At 36.1% G+C, this 19,001-nt stretch overlaps 1 protein-coding gene and 1 non-coding gene across 2 annotated transcripts; one reads left to right on the plus strand and one right to left on the minus strand.

The window, feature by feature from the left end:
- Positions 1 to 923: 923 nt before the first annotated feature.
- Positions 924 to 3,344, minus strand: LOC126715549 (pentatricopeptide repeat-containing protein At3g05340). The gene has a single exon (XM_050416196.1). It carries the CDS (start codon positions 3,088 to 3,090, stop codon positions 1,108 to 1,110), a length of 1,983 nt encoding a protein of 660 aa, XP_050272153.1. The 5' UTR covers positions 3,091 to 3,344; the 3' UTR covers positions 924 to 1,107.
- On the plus strand, positions 3,211 to 3,292 carry TRNAS-GCU (transfer RNA serine (anticodon GCU)). Its single transcript has one exon. It is a non-coding gene; the product is annotated as a tRNA-Ser (tRNA).
- Positions 3,345 to 19,001: the final 15,657 nt, after the last annotated feature.

A 19,001-nucleotide genomic window follows, 5' to 3' on the forward strand; every position in this document is an offset into this window, starting at 1 on the left:
TCATATATGTAATTCTAAAATAAAATAATATATAAATTGAATAGGTTTTGGATTTAGCTATAAACCTCATGGTCACCACCTTAACCCCCCTTAGGAGGAAATTTCCCACAATGATCTTGTGAGTGAACGAGAATATCAGTGACAGTGAGAGAATGTCTTTGAAACATCCCGTTTTTGGCATGACCGTTTTGTGCCCATTTAAACATACTTCTGCAAGATAATTGATTCCACGAAAATTCAGATCCATGTGCTGATTTCTTGACTGCAAAAGAATAAGCAATTTGATACTAAGAAGTAGAAAGGCTTAGGAACTGCTAGCTTCAAGACAAGTTTGATAAATTCCAACTCAATTTGAAATGTCGAAACATAGATAACAATTTCTAGAATTTGTTATTATTAAAATTATGATTAAGTGATTAAACTCATCATTTCCTAATAGTTTAAGCTTTTGAAATAATTAGTAATTTAACATGGTATCAAAGCAGGAGATCTCGAGTTCGATCCCTGTCTTCAATATACCTCTTATTTAAAATGTTAAATTCTCACTTGTTGGGCTCCCACTTATTAAGGGGAAGTTTAGGCCTACAAGTGAGGGGAAGTGTTAGAATTATGATTAAGTGATTAAACTCACTATTTCCTGATAGCTTAAGATTTTAGGACAATAAGTAATTTAACAGTTATTTTTTAATTTCTATTACTATTTTTTTTTCTTGGTAAGTTACTCACGCACCCAAGGGGAATTGAACCCCCATCCTCACCAACCAACCATACTTACATGGGTGTTGGAGGTGCCATTTGGCCCAAAGACCATTGGCAATTTCCAGAAAAATCAAAATTATCAAACCATCTTTTGGTTAAAATCTGACCCTGACTGATTTAAAAAATACAACTTTCATTTTCTTCTTCCGCCCCAAAAGTCCCCAAACAGCTAACATAAACCATGAGTATATACAGATACAACACTTGCCAAAACTTTGTTTCTATGAAAGATAGTGAATGTTAGAAGCTCAACCAACTTTTAAATCACCAACCAGCTAATAATCCAACCATCCAATTACATAGACATTATTAGACTGAACACAGAATATTAGAAATATTTGAGTGGTATCAAACCAATGGCTCTCCCTTCCCATCTTGATCCAAGTAATAGAGAATGAACCTCTTATCTGGAGCATATCCTTCAGCTGTCATGTGTCTAAACAACTCAGCCAAAACCCCATATATGTTTCCAGATTGTGCATGCATTTTGTCACCAACAACAAAGCTTTGGACTTTCTTTTCAATCTCAATCCAACTCATACCTATTTCCTTTGACACCCCCATCTCCCTCATTCTCTTAATAGTCCTTGCTCTCTCTTTCCATCTCCCTTCAGAAGAATATATATTGGACAATAAAACATATGGTGCTGGGCTTTCAGGTGCTGCCAAAAACAACTGATCTGCAGCATACTTTCCCATCTCTGAATTGCCATGAATGCTACAAGCACCAAGCAATGCTTGCCAAACCTCTATACCAGGATTCTCAGGTAATCTGGCAATAAACTGTTTTGCTTCAGTAAGAAGTCCAGCCCGACCCAACAAGTCAATAACAGAAGCATAGTGTTCTGATCTTGGACTCAACCCATGATCTTTAGCCATGGATTCCAGCAACTCCATTCCCCTTTCAACTAAGCCAACATGGCTGCAAGCATGGAGCAAAGACAGAAATGTAACATCCGTTGGCTGTATGCCTTCCAACCTCATCTCATCATACATTTCTAGTGCCTTGGAGCCATCCCCATGACGAGCAAAAGCTGCAATTAAAGAGTTCCATGAGACTGAGTTCCTTTGAGACATCCGATGGAAGACTTTGATTGAATCCTCCAAATCCCCGCACTTGGAGTACATGTTTATAAGTCCATTGATGACAAAAGTATTATCACTGAAGTTCTTCTTGATAACTACAGCGTGAATTTGTGTACCAAGACCCAAAGAAGCATCAACTCCAAATGCCCCAAGGACAGCAGAAACCATGTCTGGGTCAACCTCAATACCTGACTTAATAATTTTAACAAATATCTGAATAGCTTCTTCCTCAAATCCATTCTGTGCAAAACCCACAAGGATAACAGTCATGGAAACCTCATCAAGTTCTTCCGCAGACTCGAAGATTTTCCATGCATCTTCTACGCTTCCACACTTTGAATACATGTCCATTAGTGCACTCTCAATGCACAAATCTGATTGAATTCCCAATTTCCAAAGGAGCCCATGAATTTGACGCCCTTCACTTGATGCCTGCAAACCTGAACATGCAATGAGTGAGCTCAAATATGTCAATAAATTTGGATCCACTGATCCACACCGCATCTTTACAAAAAGTTTCAAACTCTCCTCGTAGCACTCATTCTGTGCAAGGCCCGAGATCACAGCCGTCCAAGTAATAACATTCCTTTCAAGCATTTCATCAAAAACCTGCATTCCTGAACAAATACACCCACATTTAAAGTATGATGTTATCAAAGCATTTCCCACCGTTAGTTCCTGCTCATTCCCATTTAAAATTACTAAAGCATGTATCATTTTACTCACATAACAAAACTCTGGTCCCTCACAAGCTGATAAAATTGTAGTCAAAGTAGCTTTATCAAATTGATATAAGCCGGAATCACGCATTCGTTTAAATAACCCAAAACCTATATCAAACTCCCCATTCCTTAAAAAGCCAGACATAACCGTATTCCACGAAACAGTATCTTTCACAGGCATATGATCAAACAGCTTAACTGCATTTGACAGTTCACCGCATTTTGAGTACATGAACAGAAGAGAATTCCAAACAACAAGTGCACTTCGAGTACTAACCCGGTTCTCAAGGTCTAAGAATTCAGATTTTTTTACGATGGAGGCATGGATGGAAGAACCCAAACGGAGAAGACATTCTTTTCCACAAATGGATAAGAGGAGGCTTAAGTCTGCATGGTTGAGGACAAATTTGGAGGATTCTGAAAGTGGGTTTTGGTGGGTTTGGGTTTTGAATGGAGAGAGGAGATTGGAAACCCAAGAGGGAAGTTGGGAGCTGAGATTGTGGAAGATCCATCTGGATTTCATCCATGAAAATGGGACAGTAACACTGACTGTTTTTGTGTAATAGGGCCAACGGTCATAAACGTTTGGCTTAAAATTAGTGCCCGCCTGAAAGAGAACCTATCAAAGAATCTGTCATCAACCGTCGCTTTGGCCGAGTGGTTAAGGCGTGTGCCTGCTAAGTACATGGGGTTTCCCCGCGAGAGTTCGAATCTCTCAGGCGACGAAATATATTTTTGCTGCGGGCTTGACTCAACTGGTAAGACTGCATCAAAAAATGATGGGCCTAAATTAACTCTTATTTTTGTTAATCCAAAAAAAAAATCTGTATAAAAGGGTCATATTTGGGCTTCACAAGAATGGGTTCAGGACTTAAGGTTCCTTTTTTTTTTTTTTTACTTATTATATTTTTGGGTAAACTATGTCCTTATCTTATACACCATATTTTAATTTGGTCTCTAGTATTTCAATTGTGTCAATTTTATCCTTAACTTTTCAGTATCGTATCAATTTAATTTCTGCCATTATTTTTTAGATGAAAATTGATGATGCGTCTAATGACCAAAATAAAAAATTAGCTTTCGTTAACGTGACAATAAACTAAAATTTTATTTTGGCCATTTGCCATGTCATCAATTTTCATTTGAGATATAATGACAGAGATTAAATTGACACGACACTGAAAAGTTAATAATCAAATTGACACAGTTGAAAGGTTAGGGACCAAATTGAAATATGGTGTAAATGATAGAGATCAAATATGTAGTTTACCCTTTATTTTTTTCATTTTTTTAATTGGCCTCTCTTTCAAAACCTAAAACCCCCCATCCTCTCCAATTTTCTAGCCAGCCTAGCCCAACTAGCAACTATCCAATCCAAAAACTTAACAAAAATAATAAAAGCCTTCACAATGATAATTGTATTTTAACAAAAAAAGCTATTTTACCACCAAAAAACTATGTGTTATTTGAGAAGTTACAACTAAATTTTTTGCAACTACAGTAAACTAAGCTTTAACTCGAGCACCCTGCCCAGGGGCTGACGTAACTTAGCTAACCCCTATTTTTGTTAACAAAAACAAAAAAAAAAAAACAAAAAATTTGTGTAAAAGGGTCATATTTGGGCTTCACAAGAATGGGTTCTGGTCCAATTTTTTTTTCTTATTTTATTTTTGGGTAAACTGCATCCCTATCCTATACATCATATTTTAATATGGTCTCTAATATTTCAATTGTGTTAATTTTGTCTCTAACTTTTTAGTATCGTGTCAGTTTAGTCTTTGCCATTATTTTTTGGATGAAAATTGATAATGCGTCTAATGGCCAAAATAAAAAATTAGCTTTCGTTAATATGACAATATACTAAAATTTTATTTTGGCAATTTGTCATGTCATCAATTTTCATCTAAGATATAATGACAGAAACTAAATTGACATGGCACTGAATGGTTAATAACCAAATGGACACAATTGAAAGGTTAGGAACCAAATTGAAATATAGTGTAAATGATAGAAATCAAATATGTAGTTTACCCTATATTTTTTCATTTTTTTAGTTGGCCTCTCTTTCAAAACCTAAGACCCCCCTCCTCTCCAATTTTCTAGCCAACCTAGCCCAACTAGTAACTATCCAACCCAAAAACTTAACAAAAATATTAAAAGCCTTCACAATGATGATTGTATTTTAGCAAAAAAGTTATTTTATCACCAAAAAATTATGTGTTATTTGAGAAGTTAAAACTAATTTTTTTGCAACTATACTAAACTAGGCTTTATCTCCAGCACCCTACCCAGGGGCTGACGTAACCTAGTTAACCCCTATTTTTGTTAACCAAAAAAAAAAAAAACAAAAAACAAAAAATTGATGTAAAATGGTCATATTTTGGCTTCACAAGGATGGGTTCTGGTCCAATTTTTTTTTAATTATTATATTTTTGGGTAAACTACGTCCCTACCTTATATACCATATTTTAATTTGGTCTCTAAGTTTTCAATTGTGTTAATTTTGTCCATAACTTTTCAGTGTCATGTTAATTTAGTCTCTACCATTATTTTTTGGATGAAAATTAATGATGCAGCTAATGGCCAAAATAAAAAATTAGCTTTCGTTAATGTGACAATAATCTAAAATTTTATTTTGGTCATTTGCCATGTCATCAATTTTCATCTAAAATATAGTGACAGAGACTAAATTGACATGGTACTGAAAGGTTAATAACCAAATTGACACAATTGAAAGGTTGGGATCAAATATGTAGTTTACCCTATATTTTTTCATTTTTTTAGTTGGCCCCTCTTTCAAAACCTAAGACCCCCCTCCTCTCCAATTTTCTAGCTAGCCTAGCCCAATTAGCAACTATCCAACCCAAAAATTTAACAAAAATATTAAAAGCCTTCACAATGATGATTGTATTTTAGCAAAAAAAAAACTATTTTACCACCAAAAAACTATGTGTTATTTGAGAAGTTAAAACTAAATTTATTGCAACTACACTAAACTGGGCTTCAACTCGAGCAGTGAGCACCCTTCCCAGGGGCTGGCGTAACCTAGCTAACCCTTATTTTTGTTAACCAAAAAAAAATCTGTGTAAAATGGTCATATTTGGGCTTCACAAGAATGGGTTCTGGTCCTTTTTTTTTTTTTTTTTTTTTTACTTATTATATTTTTGGGTAAATTACGTCCCTATCCTATACACCATATTTTAATTTGATCTCTAACATTTCAATTGTGTCAATTTTGTCCATAACTTTTCAGTATCGTGTCAATTTAGTCTCTGCCATTATTTTTTGGATGAAAATTGATGACGCGTCTAACGGCCAAAATAAAATAAAAAAAATTAGTTTTCGTTAATGTGACAATACACTAAAATTTTATTTTGGCCATTTGCTATGTCATCAATTTTCATCTAAGATGTAATGACAAAAACTAAATTGACACGGCACTGAAAGGTTAATAATCAAATTGACACAATTGAAAGGTTAGGGACCAAATTGAAATATGGTGTAAATGATAGGGATCAAATATGTAGTTTACCCTATGTTTTTTTTCATTTTTTTAGTTGGCCTCTCTTTCAAAACCTAAGACCCCCCTCCTCTTCAACTTTCTAGCCAGCCTAGCCCAACTAGCAACTATCCAAACCCAAGAACTTAACAAAAATAATAAAAGCCTTCACAATGATGATTGTATTTTACCAAAAAAGCTATTTTACTACCAAAAAATTAAGTGTTATTTGAGAAGTCAAAACTTAATTTTTTGCAACTATAGTAAACCGGTATAAATACCAATTGACTGTAGCAAGTTGTTAAAAATAAAATAAAATATTTTATTGAGATTATCTTTCTTCCTTCAATTAAAAAACATATAAAATAGAATATTTGGTGTTTGGTGTATTGTAATGTGAGGTTGCAAAATAGATAAAATAGTTTTTTGAAGTGCTAAAAGCTAAATTTTTTAACACCACTACTATGAATGCTCTAACTTAAAAAAACAAAAAATAAAAAATAAATAAAAATAATCTTAGCCAGCCTAGTATTAAAAAACAACATTATTATTATTATTATTTTATCTTTGTTGGTAGATGATTGCATTTTAATGTATTAAGCAATAATTTTGTTTATTTATAATTTGTTAATACTATATGAATGCTTATTTGGAGTATTTTTTATTTTTATTTTGTTGCTTATACTCTGATCCCCTCTAACTTGAAATCTTGGATCTGTCCCTGCTAACATGGGCCAAGTTATCCATGAACCTATTTTTTATTTTGAGAATGTTCATCTTTTTTTTTTTTTTCTAGGGCAATATGTTAATAATGCTTTTCTGACACATCAATTTTAAACAGGTGGGAATGTTCATCAATTTTAACACATCAGTTTTTTGTTAATAATTTCTCTTATCAATGAGCTCTTTTATTGAAGTATTACACAAAAGATTAGCACACTTGTTCGCCTTGCAGTAAATGTACTTACTTGTTACCTGCCATGATTTTCCCAGCATGTAACAGTCCTAATCTTGTACATTGTAAAAAGATTGTTAAAGTTTGCTTCAATTTGGTTTTAGGGCCATTTTTTTAACACATTTTTTTAAAACATTGTAACAGTCCCTCGATTCATCTTCTTCTTCACCTTTTTTTTTTTTTGCTATCAACCCAATCGCATCTCTCTTACCCACTTATTCTCTTCCTTGTCAAATGTCCATCATACTTACCACAACAATTAACTTTACAGGAAACCTCAAATGCTTCTCTATTATAAAGGTTAAGATCTTCTTAGTTTCAAATGCAAGCCCAAGGGCTCTATTGGTTGGTACAAAGTTAGGCTTTTGTAAAGGGATTTCATCAACAACCTTGCCTTGATTATTCTAACACGTTCAACCTTGTGGTTCAGTTGTTCACATTGTGCTATCCATTTTCTATCTCAAATAGTTGGGTCATCAAACAACTTGATGTTAATATTGCTTTTCTGTATAGACATTTGATAAAATCAGTTTACATGACTCTAAACTCCTAGCTTCATTGATACTGACACTTATTGAATCTTTTGCATAAACTGCTTACTAATCGTTTTTTGAGAAATTTATTGAGACTAATACCCAATTGATATGCTTAACTAAAATCAGTCATTTTGAGTGTCTTTTAATTGCTAATGTGGCACTTGATAGTAATACTAGTGATATTGTATCATTCAGCTACTAACTCTATTGTTTAGTACACTAATCCATTATGTGTTTCTTAATTCGTAGGATGGTGATGGTGATTCTGCAGTGGATATCCAATCTCTCGGTGCTCAACACTTATCATTTGATGATACGCAGTAGGAAATACTTTGGGCACCTATTTTGGAGTAGTTACTATGATATTTTGATATTTATAATAAAGTTTCAAACTTTGATACATATGTACACATCATAGTTGGAAACTTTATTAAAACATTCTAGACAATTATAATGTATTCGTTTGTGCAAGACATTCTATATAGTTAGAGTGTATTCTTTTGTGTAGGACATTGTACATAGTTGTTTAAAATGTATTATTTTGTTCATAACATTCTAAACACTGGATGTAATATTTTGTGTATAAAATTCTAGACATTTGGGATGTAATTATTGATATGGTGTAATTAAATATATATATTTAGTTTCTTGGTTTAATGTGGTATGGTATTTGCTATTGAAAAATATGAATTATAGTTCATTACAATTGCTATAAAATAGGTATTGGAAAATATGTTTTTTTAGGTACATTACAGGTGCTAAATTTTTTTTTAAAAAAAAGGACCTATACCAGCGCTTTTGAAAGCGTTGGCATAAGTCCTTTTAAATTATATTGATTCAAGACCTATGCCAGCACTTTTGAAAGCACTGGCATAAGCCTTTTTAAATTATATTGATTCAAGACCTATACCAGCGCTGGTATAGGCCTTTTAAATTATATTGATTCAAGACCTATACCAGTGCTTTCAAAAGTACCGGTATAGGCCTTTTAAATTTTATTCATTCAAGACCTATGCCAGCGCTTTGAAAGCACTAGCATAGATAGTAGAAAGCCCTGGCATAGGTAATACCTATTCCAGCGCTTTCAAAAGTGCTAGTATAGGTTATATTCACATTTTCGTAAAGGCTGTCCCGAAACAAGTAAAAACGCTGGAACAGGGTCTAAAAAACGCCGAGACCTCCCGGCGCTTTTGAAAAGCACTGGTACAAGTTCGGCGACCCTATACCGACATTCAAACCACGGCGATTTGAAGCACCGGGAAAAAAAACGTCGGGATAGGAATTTTGACCCTATCCCAGCGCTTTCTGGGGCTATCCCAGTAGTTTTCAAAACGTTGGGATAGCCCCGTTTTTTTATAGTGCTAACACACTATCTTTATAATCTTGAGCAAACCTAAGAGCGTAGTTTAATTGCATATTTAGCTTCCTACTCCATCATCAGTTATGTGCTTCCAAATATGAGGCTGGCCTCTTTGTTTCTATATGATCGAGAAGATAGTATCTCATGCGCCTGACACAAACTATTTTTCCATGATCGAGATAGTGTTCACATTTTTATATTAGTGTATGTAGATGACATTATTGTGACCAACAGAAATTCTTATCATTTCTCACCCAATATCTCTACATTGCAATCGAAATTTGCCCTCAAGTATATTGGTGCATTACGCTACCTTTTGGGTGTTGAGGTCACTTGTTCTTTTGTGGCATTCACTTGTAACAATAGCAATATGTCTTTGACATTATTAAGTGTATTGGCATGACAAATTGTAAGCTTGTATTTTGTTCTTTGTTGCTAGCAAGCACTTATAGCATATTAGGTCAACTTTTTTCATTATCCCACTCTTTATTATCAAATTGTGGGTTCCCTCCAATATCTTTCAATGACTTGCCCTAACACTGCCTTTGTCATAAACAAGGCTTGTTAGTTCATGCATGCACCCACATATGATCACTGGACTGCTGTTAAGCGAATTCTCATACATCTTAAACCAGTGGCGGAGCTAAGACTTTAACCTTGGTGGGCCAACTAAAGAATAAATTGTATCTTTTTATTTTTATATATTATAACATATTATGTACATAATTAGTGTGAACTATTACTAGAAACACAATTTAATATACAATACAAGTTAAATAGTTTTTGTAGGGGTAAGGGCCCAAGATCGCATATTGGGCCTTGACCTTTATCCGAAGGGATAAATAGGTCCGAAGAGAAGCTATTAATGATGAGACATTCTCAGACCAAGTCCCATAAGTGGAGAGCAAATGAATGGCTGTCTGAGGAGTACATACTCCTCGGACTTAGTGAATATGGTTCAAAATATATAACCCAGCAATTAAAGTGACCTACCGAGTAGGTTCAGTGGTAGAGATGTGCTTCATGGGCATGAGAGTAGGAAAAGAACCTAAAAATATCTAAGAGAAGGCTAACACCACCACATTAAATGCACAACAGCTATTTTACTGGCCGCATTTATGTGGAGAAGACCTCTGAACAGTGCTACCTTGGCTACTGAAACTCACAGAGAGCTAGGGAAGGTGGCCGATGGAACAAGTACTCAAGTAGGGGTTCAAATAATCAACAAGTGAAGGATGAAGATGACACAAAAGAAGATATATAAGATAGAAGACTCTTCATGGAGAAGAGATCGGAAAACAGAAAGAGAGAACACTGTAACAATCTAAACTGTCTTAGTATCCAACTGTGATCAATATACAATAATTATGGCTTCCTCGGATTGAAAGTCCATTAATATCAACATCTCTTATTTGTGCTTGATTGTCATTTAGTCTAATACTAGCCGTTGTCCAATTCACTAGGACCTAGTTCTTTGACCCATTCTCTACAAATTCATTGTATTGGGCTCATTGGACCAAAACTCCATACATTTTGGGCTTGAGCCCCAAACCGTGACCCTACAGTTTTTAATTTGCCCATAGATTTAGATTTTTAAATTAAATTATAACTTATTAGGTATAATAATTATGATAAAAAATTACTAATAGGTTAAAGATTATTTAAAAATTAGACAATCAATCAAACATTACATTATTTAATTTATGTGATAGATTATATGGTTTTACAAAATTAATAATAGTCTATTATATTTATATGTTATGTAAAATTAGGGTGTAGTTTCGTGCATATGCACGAGTACAATTAAAAATAATTGCAATTATATAGTTCAAATTATACATTTTTTTTTAGAAGTTCAAATTATACATGATATTTGTGGGGGCCGTTTTTGTTGTGGAGTGGGAAACTCTTGTACTCCCACTTCACTTTTTTATGTGCGTCCCACATCGAAGAAATCTCCTTCCCCACTCTGCCTTATAAGTGTGAGTTGAAGAGAAAGGAGTACCATCAGTTATTAATTAACTGATGGTACATTACTCCTTCAACTTCACAGCTTATAAGGTAGCAAGTGGGGGGAGTTGTCTTCGATGTGGGATACTGCTCCAAAAATTGCAAAAGGCCAAAGGCCAAAAAGCATGTCATAGAGTACGTACCCACAATATTAACTACATTTTTTTTAAACCATACATTTCTAAAATATATAATGGTTTCTCATATTATATATATATATATATATAGATATAGATATAATTTAGAATTTAATTGATTTTAAACTCTTCAATTTTTGCACTTAATAATTCACTTGTCACAAAAATTAAAACCTTAGATGGACATATGGTGGAAAATTAGACTCCAATTGAAATCCAATTTTGAATCTAATTGGACTTGGATTCTTCGATTTTTACATTCAATAATTTACTTGGCACAAAATTAAAAATTAAATGGGACACATGGCGCAAAATTGAGAATCCAATTAAAGTCCAATTGAATTTTCTCTAAGCTTTGTGGACTCTTCGATTTTTACACTCAATAATTTATATGGCACAAAATTAAAAATTAAAAATTAAATTGGACGTGTGGCGCAAAATTGAGAATCCAATTAAAATCTAATTGGATTTTTTCTGAACTTTGGCTATTAATATATATATATATAGACTAACATGTAACCCATGCAAATTTATTGATGCATTTAAAATTAAACACAATTTTTATTATAAAATATAAATAATTAGTCAAATTATTAAAAAAATAGCACGTAGCACATGCATACGTATGGATACATTGAAAATTAAACACAATTTTTATTATAAAATATAAATAATTAGTCAAATTATTAAAAAAAAATAGCATATAACACATGCATACGTATGGATATATTTAAAATTAAACACAATTTTTCATAATTAAAATATAAATAATTAGTCAAATTATTATTTTTAAGTAAACGTAATTAGTCACGTATCAAAATTCTTATCTAAGTTTCATACTACTTATGATAATTTTTTTTTTTCTAATTTTTAATAAGATAAAACGTGTGGTGATCTTTGTTGTATGATGATTTTAATTGAGTATATGTGATTGGGTTTTTTTTTTTAATTTTATAGTTCATTAATATTAGAGTCTCAGTATTTTGCACTCATTAACTCACTTGGCACAAAGATTAAAAAAATTTAAGTGGACACATGACACAAACTTAAGTGAATAATTATAATGTGGTCCCCACATAAATTTAGATACATGACGCAAAATTTGATTCTAATTTCAAATTCTAATTAAACTTTTTCTGAGTTTTACCTATTAATATATATATATATATATAGATACAAATTTATGTTAAAATTAAATTAAGGAATATAAGAAGAAGAGTTCTTGGGAGTAGAGAAAAAAAGTAGGAGTAATGCTACATACACAAACTATTTCACAACATTTTTACAAACTGCTGATATGGTTTTAGCATTTTCTAATAATTATTTGTAAAATAAAAACGTGATATTAATGGTGGACTCAAATTAGAACTAGTAAAAATTTTCCACATCAATAGCTCATAAAAATGTTGTAATATACTTTGCATCTATAGCATTACTCAAAAAGTAATGGTTAACAACTTAGTGTCTATTTGAGAACAGTTTATTTAGTTGAAATTGAAAAATTTTCGCTAAAAGTACCGTAGATAAAGCTAACAGCTAACTGAAATAGTACAGTGAGATCCAAGAATAGTATCAAAAAGTGTAATAAGACTTATGAATAGTAGCAAAAATAAACTTAATAGTAGTTGTAGGGTCACGTCCCGCAACGAACCGCAGTAGTGTTGTGTTCGCGCATGAATGGGCCCATACAATATCATTTGTAGAGAGTGGGTTCGAAAGGCTAGGCCTTGGTTACCCAGCGGTGGGTTTTGGTGGTGTTCATATGTGATTAAAGTGTCTTCACCCTTGGAGTCTTTCTCCTGGAGGCGGACTGGAAGCCCTTCCTCTTTGGCCAGTCTTCCCCGCCCCCCTTCTAGATTACTTATTTTTTCTTTTATACTAGCCTGCATTCACTTTCCTTCGTCCACGTGTAGGGTCAACCTTTCCAACACTGATGCTTGTCCTGTCAGTCCAAGACAAAAATCGTAGGAAGTGGTTGATAAAGTTAAAGCATACGGCTCTGTTAGGTGCAAAGTTAGGTATGGGGCAGGTAGTAAGGGCAGCCTTTCCTAGATATTTTAGATTTTCTTTCAAGTTTGTCCCTATACCGTTTTTGCCCTTCTTCTTGGTGGAGCTTTGGGTCAGCCGAGGATTGCACTGTCCTCGGCTGCTTCTCTGGGCCAATTTGTGCTTCACGTTATTGAGTTTGGATTGTAACCCTCTTCGGCTTGGGCCTTAAGGCTCCCCATGAATAAATGGGCTTGGCCCATAAATTGCTGGGCCCCACAATAGCCCCTCAAAACCCTGTTGTCCGACTTCCTGGTTGGAGAGGGGGGTTTTGATAATACCGAGCCTTTATTATGGCTCATTTAATTCAGCCCTTGACTGACGCTGGCGACTCTTCACCTGCCCAGGGAATGTACTGGTTTACAAGATGTTCCCCTTGATTTGCGCACGATGCGTTTATGCCGTTTGGTTATCTGAAGCGCGTCATTAATATCTTCCCTTTACGAGACCTCCCAGGTTCAACGGTTTTTGATGGCGTGGGGGAATGAAACAGGCGTATTCATGTTTGCAGATTTCCTTGGAGATCTGAATTCATTAAGTACTCTTTTCTTCGTCCCCTATATAAAGAGAAGAAACAAGAGTTGTTTCTCCCACAGATGAATCCCTTTACTCCCCCCAAAATTTGAAACCCTTAGATTCCTTCCAGAGTTTACTTTTATTCCCCGGTTACACCTTAACCTGAAATACACTCACCGTAGTAATAAGCAATGAAAAAACTATTCCCTTCCCAGAAACACCATGTTCCAACGAAGCTCGAAATGGCTCGGTTAGGGCAAGGATGGCGAAGACTCAAGATTTGTCTCGCCTTTCTTTTAGCCAAAATCCGAAGCAGGGACTCGTCACGTCACATTTTTGGCGTGACTGAGCTGAGGACACACATCATCAGTACTACCCGTTCTCTCATGAGCATATCTAATATGGCACCAGTGTGTTAGGAGTCAGGACTAGGGCAGGGACTAAGTGCCCCTACTTCTTCCTCTCTTCGTTCACTGGCGCCTTCTTTTGCCTCTCTTTCTTCCTTCTCACATTTTTCTCAGGTATTTCGCGAGATGCCAAGCAGGAGGTTGTCCTCGGCAACGGCTATTTCTCGGCGTGGGCCATTGTCCCTGGGCCCCCATGTAGAACGGGCCTGGGCCGCGAATTCACTAGGCCCACAACTTATAGGGTATTTCTGTAGTTTTTGGTCACGCGGTACTTTTTGGCGTCCCAGTGTTCAAGGTGCACCTTCCCAAGACTCCTTTAATCCCATGGTTGCAGGTGGCGTTGGAGATTGAGCCAGAGCCATCTTGTCTGTAGCGTTCCTTGGGACGCTGCGTGAATTAAATGCCACCACCTTATCTCTTTAAATAAATAGGAGAGAAAGTTGCTTTACCTACGCACCAATTCTTCAGTTTCCTCCCAAATCACAACTTCCATATCCAGTCCTATCCCCCCTTAGCATAACATGTTTGAGGCGAGGGTTGGGGAGAAGAAACTCTCTCCGCCACAGAGGCGCCATGTCCTCCTGAGACTCAGAATAGTGAGGTACGGGCAAAGGAAGCATAAATTCAAAAGAATACTCCACTTCGACAGAGGGGAAAGGGTGTTTCTCCCTCTTCTAGTCAAAATCCGAAGCAGGTTCTGTTCATACCAGAATTTTGGTGTGTCAGAAGAAAGATTCTCCGCCATCATCGTCTTTGCCCTGTCGCAGGCAAATTTTTGGTGAAGGCTTCTCAACTTCCGGCTCCCTGCACCTTTCCTTCAGCGGTGTGAGGCTCAAGTTGGGTTTCTTTTACTGCCTGAGTTATGGGCATGTAAAAGCATTGAGGAAGAACAAGGTTTTGGAGCAGTAGCCAACCTCTCCTTTGATCCACTTCCTCGGCTTTATCTTATTCTCTTGTATCTTTCTTTCTTTTTAGTTATGTGGTTAGCTTTAGAAGCCAACCTCTCATCTGTACTGCCTCTTCTGCTTTGTCTTATTCTCTTGTATCTTCCTTTCCAATTATGTAGTGAGCTCTGACATAAGCTGATTCCAGCTTTTCATTGTACGCTGTACTGTTTCTTTGTTTTAGTAAAAATGGAAATTTACTTACTTGTTTTGAATACTGTTCTTTTGGCAACACCACTTTGTGAATGGGTGTGCTCCATGTATTTGCTTCTTCTCGGCGATATTTAAAGCAAGAACCCTTGAAACACAATCCAACTAATTCTAATTCGCCGACACTACCAGGCATAATAATAACAATTCATAGTAAGTTGAACTTAGGAAACTAACCGAGATAATGGTTGAACGTTCTGTAATAAGTGCGAGAATACTGTTTGAGAACGACAAATTCTAAATAATTCATCCGAGGGGGTGACCGAGCATTGAATGACTTTGCTTATGCTTTTGGAAACATGTTGCTCCATTCCGTACTAGTCCCTTTGGTGTTGAGGATCCGAGGGCAAACTAGAGAATCCATGCAATTCAGGAATTAACCCAATTGTTAATGGAGAGTTTTCCTCGGGGAGATTCTAAGGTCCACGTAACGTAGTTTTTCCTTTTAAGTAGTTGGTTTCCCCAGAGGCTTGGGTCCGAGGACCATACAAGGCCTTGGTTCTGTCCAAAACTTGTATTTTCTTTGTAAGTAGTTGGTTTCCCCAGAGGCTTGGGTCCGAGGACCATACAAGGCCTTGGTTCTGTCCAAAACTTGTATTTTCTTTGTAAGTAGTTGGTTTCCCCAGAGGCTTGGGTCCGAGGACCATACAAGGCTTTGGTTCTGCCCAAAACTTGTATTCTCCTTGTAAGTAGTTGGTTTCCCCAGAGGCTTGGGTCCGAGGACCATACAAGACCTTGGTTCTGTCCAAAACTTGTATTCTCTTTGTAAGTAGTTGGTTTCCCCAGAGGTTTGGGTCCGAGGACCATACAAGGCCTTGGTTCTGTCCAAAATTTGTATTCTCTTTGTAAGTAGTTGGTTTCCCCAGAGGTTTGGGTCCGAGGACCATACAAGGCCTTGGTTCTGTCCAAAACTTGTATTCTCTTTGTAAGTAGTTGGTTTCCCAGAGGCTTGGGTCCGAGGACCATACAAGGCCTTGGTTCTGCCCAAAACTTGTATTCTCCTTGTAAGTAGTTGGTTTCCCCAGAGGCTTGGGTCCGAGGACCATACAAGGCCTTGGTTCTGTCCAAAACTTGTATTCTCTTTGTAAGTAGTTGGTTTCCCCAGAGGCTTGGGTCCGAGGACCATACAAGGCCTTGGTTCTGTCCAAAATTTGTATTCTCTTTGTAAGTAGTTGGTTTCCCCAGAGGCTTGGGTCCGATGACCATACAAGGCCTTGGTTCTGTCCAAAACTTGTATTCTCTTTTCAAGTAGTTGGTTTCCCCAGAGGCATGGGTCCGAAGACCATACAAGGCCTTGGTTCTGTCCAAAACTTGTATTCTGTTTCTTAATTTATCTACTTCCTAAAGGTTAGCTCCTCGAACAAGGTGGGGGAAACTAGCTTGATGTTTAAAGCCCCTAGACTTGCCATGCCACTGGCATTACGAGGCGTAGCCCCTAGTAGGAAATTGTGTCGGAATAACAACAATGTGTCGCCGGTCGTAAAGGCATCGTCGTAGACCCTTGTTCGACAGAAACTCAACTCCACCGCCGCTTGAGCTAAGGCGCAAGCCTTTCCCACAGACGGTGCCAATTGTAGGGTCACGTCCCGCAACGAACCGCAGTAGTGTTGTGTTCGCGCATGAATGGGCCCATACAATATCATTTGTAGAGAGTGGGTTCGAAAGGCTAGGCCTTGGTTACCCAGCGGTGGGTTTTGGTGGTGTTCATATGTGATTAAAGTGTCTTCACCCTTGGAGTCTTTCTCCTGGAGGCGGATTGGAAGCCCTTCTTTTTTGGCCAGTCTTCCCCGCCCCCCTTCTAGATTACTTATTTTTTCTTTTATACTAGCCTGCATTCACTTTCCTTCGTCCACGTGTAGGGTCAACCTTTCCAACACTGATGCTTGTCCCGTCAGTCCAAGACAAAAATCTTAGGGAGTGGTTGATAAAGCTAAAGCATACGGCTCTGTTAGGTGCAGAGCTAGGTATGAGGCAGGTAGTAAGGGCAGCCTTTCCTAGATATTTTAGATTTTCTTTCAAGTTTGTCCCTATACCGTTTTTGCCCTTCTTCTTGGTGGAGCTTTGGGTCAGCCGAGGACTGCACTGTCCTCGGCTGCTTCTCCGGGCCAATTTGTGCTTCACGTTATTGAGTTTGGATTGTAACCCTCTTCGGCTTGGGCCTTAAGGCTCCCCATGAATAAATGGGCTCGGCCCATAAATTGCTGGGCCCCACAGTAGCAAAAATAGCTAAATAGTAATAAAATCTGCATTTTTCAACTAAAGTCAAATGCAACCTTGATATTAATGAATGATGCAAAGAGTAAGGCTTTTAGCCATACACATGTTCTTCTTGGAATTTATGCAATGAGTAAAATAATTTTGGACTTACAATATGAATTTTGTAAAGCACTAACCTTCAAAAACAACTGAAGTAAAGGAAAAAAAAAAAGAAAAAAAGAAAAGTAAATCAAATAGAGAAAATCTGAGAAGATATGGAAGAGAGAGAGAGAGATGCAAAGAAAATAGTCAATGACTCAGCCATGGGCACCATGTGGATTACCTATAAGTTCAGTTTGAAATGTTCAAGTGTGAGTTTGGGAAGTGCATTTTGCGCATTTCCCAATAGGTGTTTTTTTTAGCGGGTCCTGTGCACTGTTCATAGGACCCGCAAGTACTTTTTTTTAGCAAAAATAACTTTAAAACTAGGTCCCACGACATTATTCTCACATTTAAAAATTATTTTATTACAATATTTTCAGTTTTCAGTAATAAGCAGTATTTAAATAGACCCTTATTGGTGTGTAACTTGTTGAGGATGAAGAAGAACAGAAACGCAACTTCTCCATCATCAATGGCAAAGTAAGTAAGAGAAGGTCTTTTTTTTTTTTTTTAAAGTTTTTTTTTAATAAAAAAAAATTAACAAGGAAAGAGCAAAATGTTGAAATGTTTTCTAAGATTTTTTTTTTCAAATTAAAAATTTGAGGTAATTGTTAAAATAATTATATGATTGTCATAAGTTGATGAATATCCAATTAATCTTGGCTGTTTCAACTCCAAGTTGTCTCAAATGTGGATTGGGTTGGTTATGTTGATGACCATCGCTTAACTACTAGTTATTACATTTTCTTAGGTTATAATTTCATTTCATAGTTCTCCAAGAAACAATGCAACATTGCTCACTCTTCAAAAAAAAAAAAAAAATTGATACGAGATAAAAATTCTATTCTATTATAATCTAAGTGTATATATGTGTGAAATCTCCTTCAATTGAATTCATATATAAAACCTTATTTGAAACTAATGTTGAGATTACTTAACTTCGATCATTTCTCCACAAACTTGGTGTCACTCTTCTTTCTACTCTTATTATTTGGTGTGATACTATTGGCACCACTCATCTTGTTGCAAGCTCGGTGTTTCATGGGTCTTTTTTTTTTTTTTTTTGCAATTTAACACCAAAATGCTAACAATTTCGTTAGTTAGCATCGTTTCTAAACTATTTAGGAAACTAATATCTCGAGTCTCTTAGACTCGAGTTGATTGTAGCAACTTAAGTTCCATGTGCTGGCAGAGCTGAGGTGGATTAAAATCCACGTGGAAATTGAGTATTAGACACTCGATTTCTTGTATTGCACAATAATAATAATAATAATAATTTGAGTAAAACGAAACATTTGCCTAAGGAATAGGAAGAAGAAAACCTCTGCACAAATCTGATTCATGCAATACAAAGAAGAAGAAAAATGAAGGAATTAAAGGAAAATGAAACCTTTGCTTAGAGCCTTCGCTTTTGCCTTTATCGCCGCCACCATCACCTAGGTTCAGTTCGAGCCAA

The sequence above is a fragment of the Quercus robur genome, chromosome 2 (genome assembly GCF_932294415.1).
Source record: "Quercus robur chromosome 2, dhQueRobu3.1, whole genome shotgun sequence".
In the NCBI taxonomy this organism is placed as follows: domain Eukaryota; kingdom Viridiplantae; phylum Streptophyta; class Magnoliopsida; order Fagales; family Fagaceae; genus Quercus; species Quercus robur.

Excerpts from the sequence above, each read along its gene's own strand:
- LOC126715549 (XM_050416196.1), bottom strand. The coding sequence starts at position 3,090 with ATGAAATCCAGATGGATCTTCCACAATCTCAGCTCCCAACTTCCCTCT.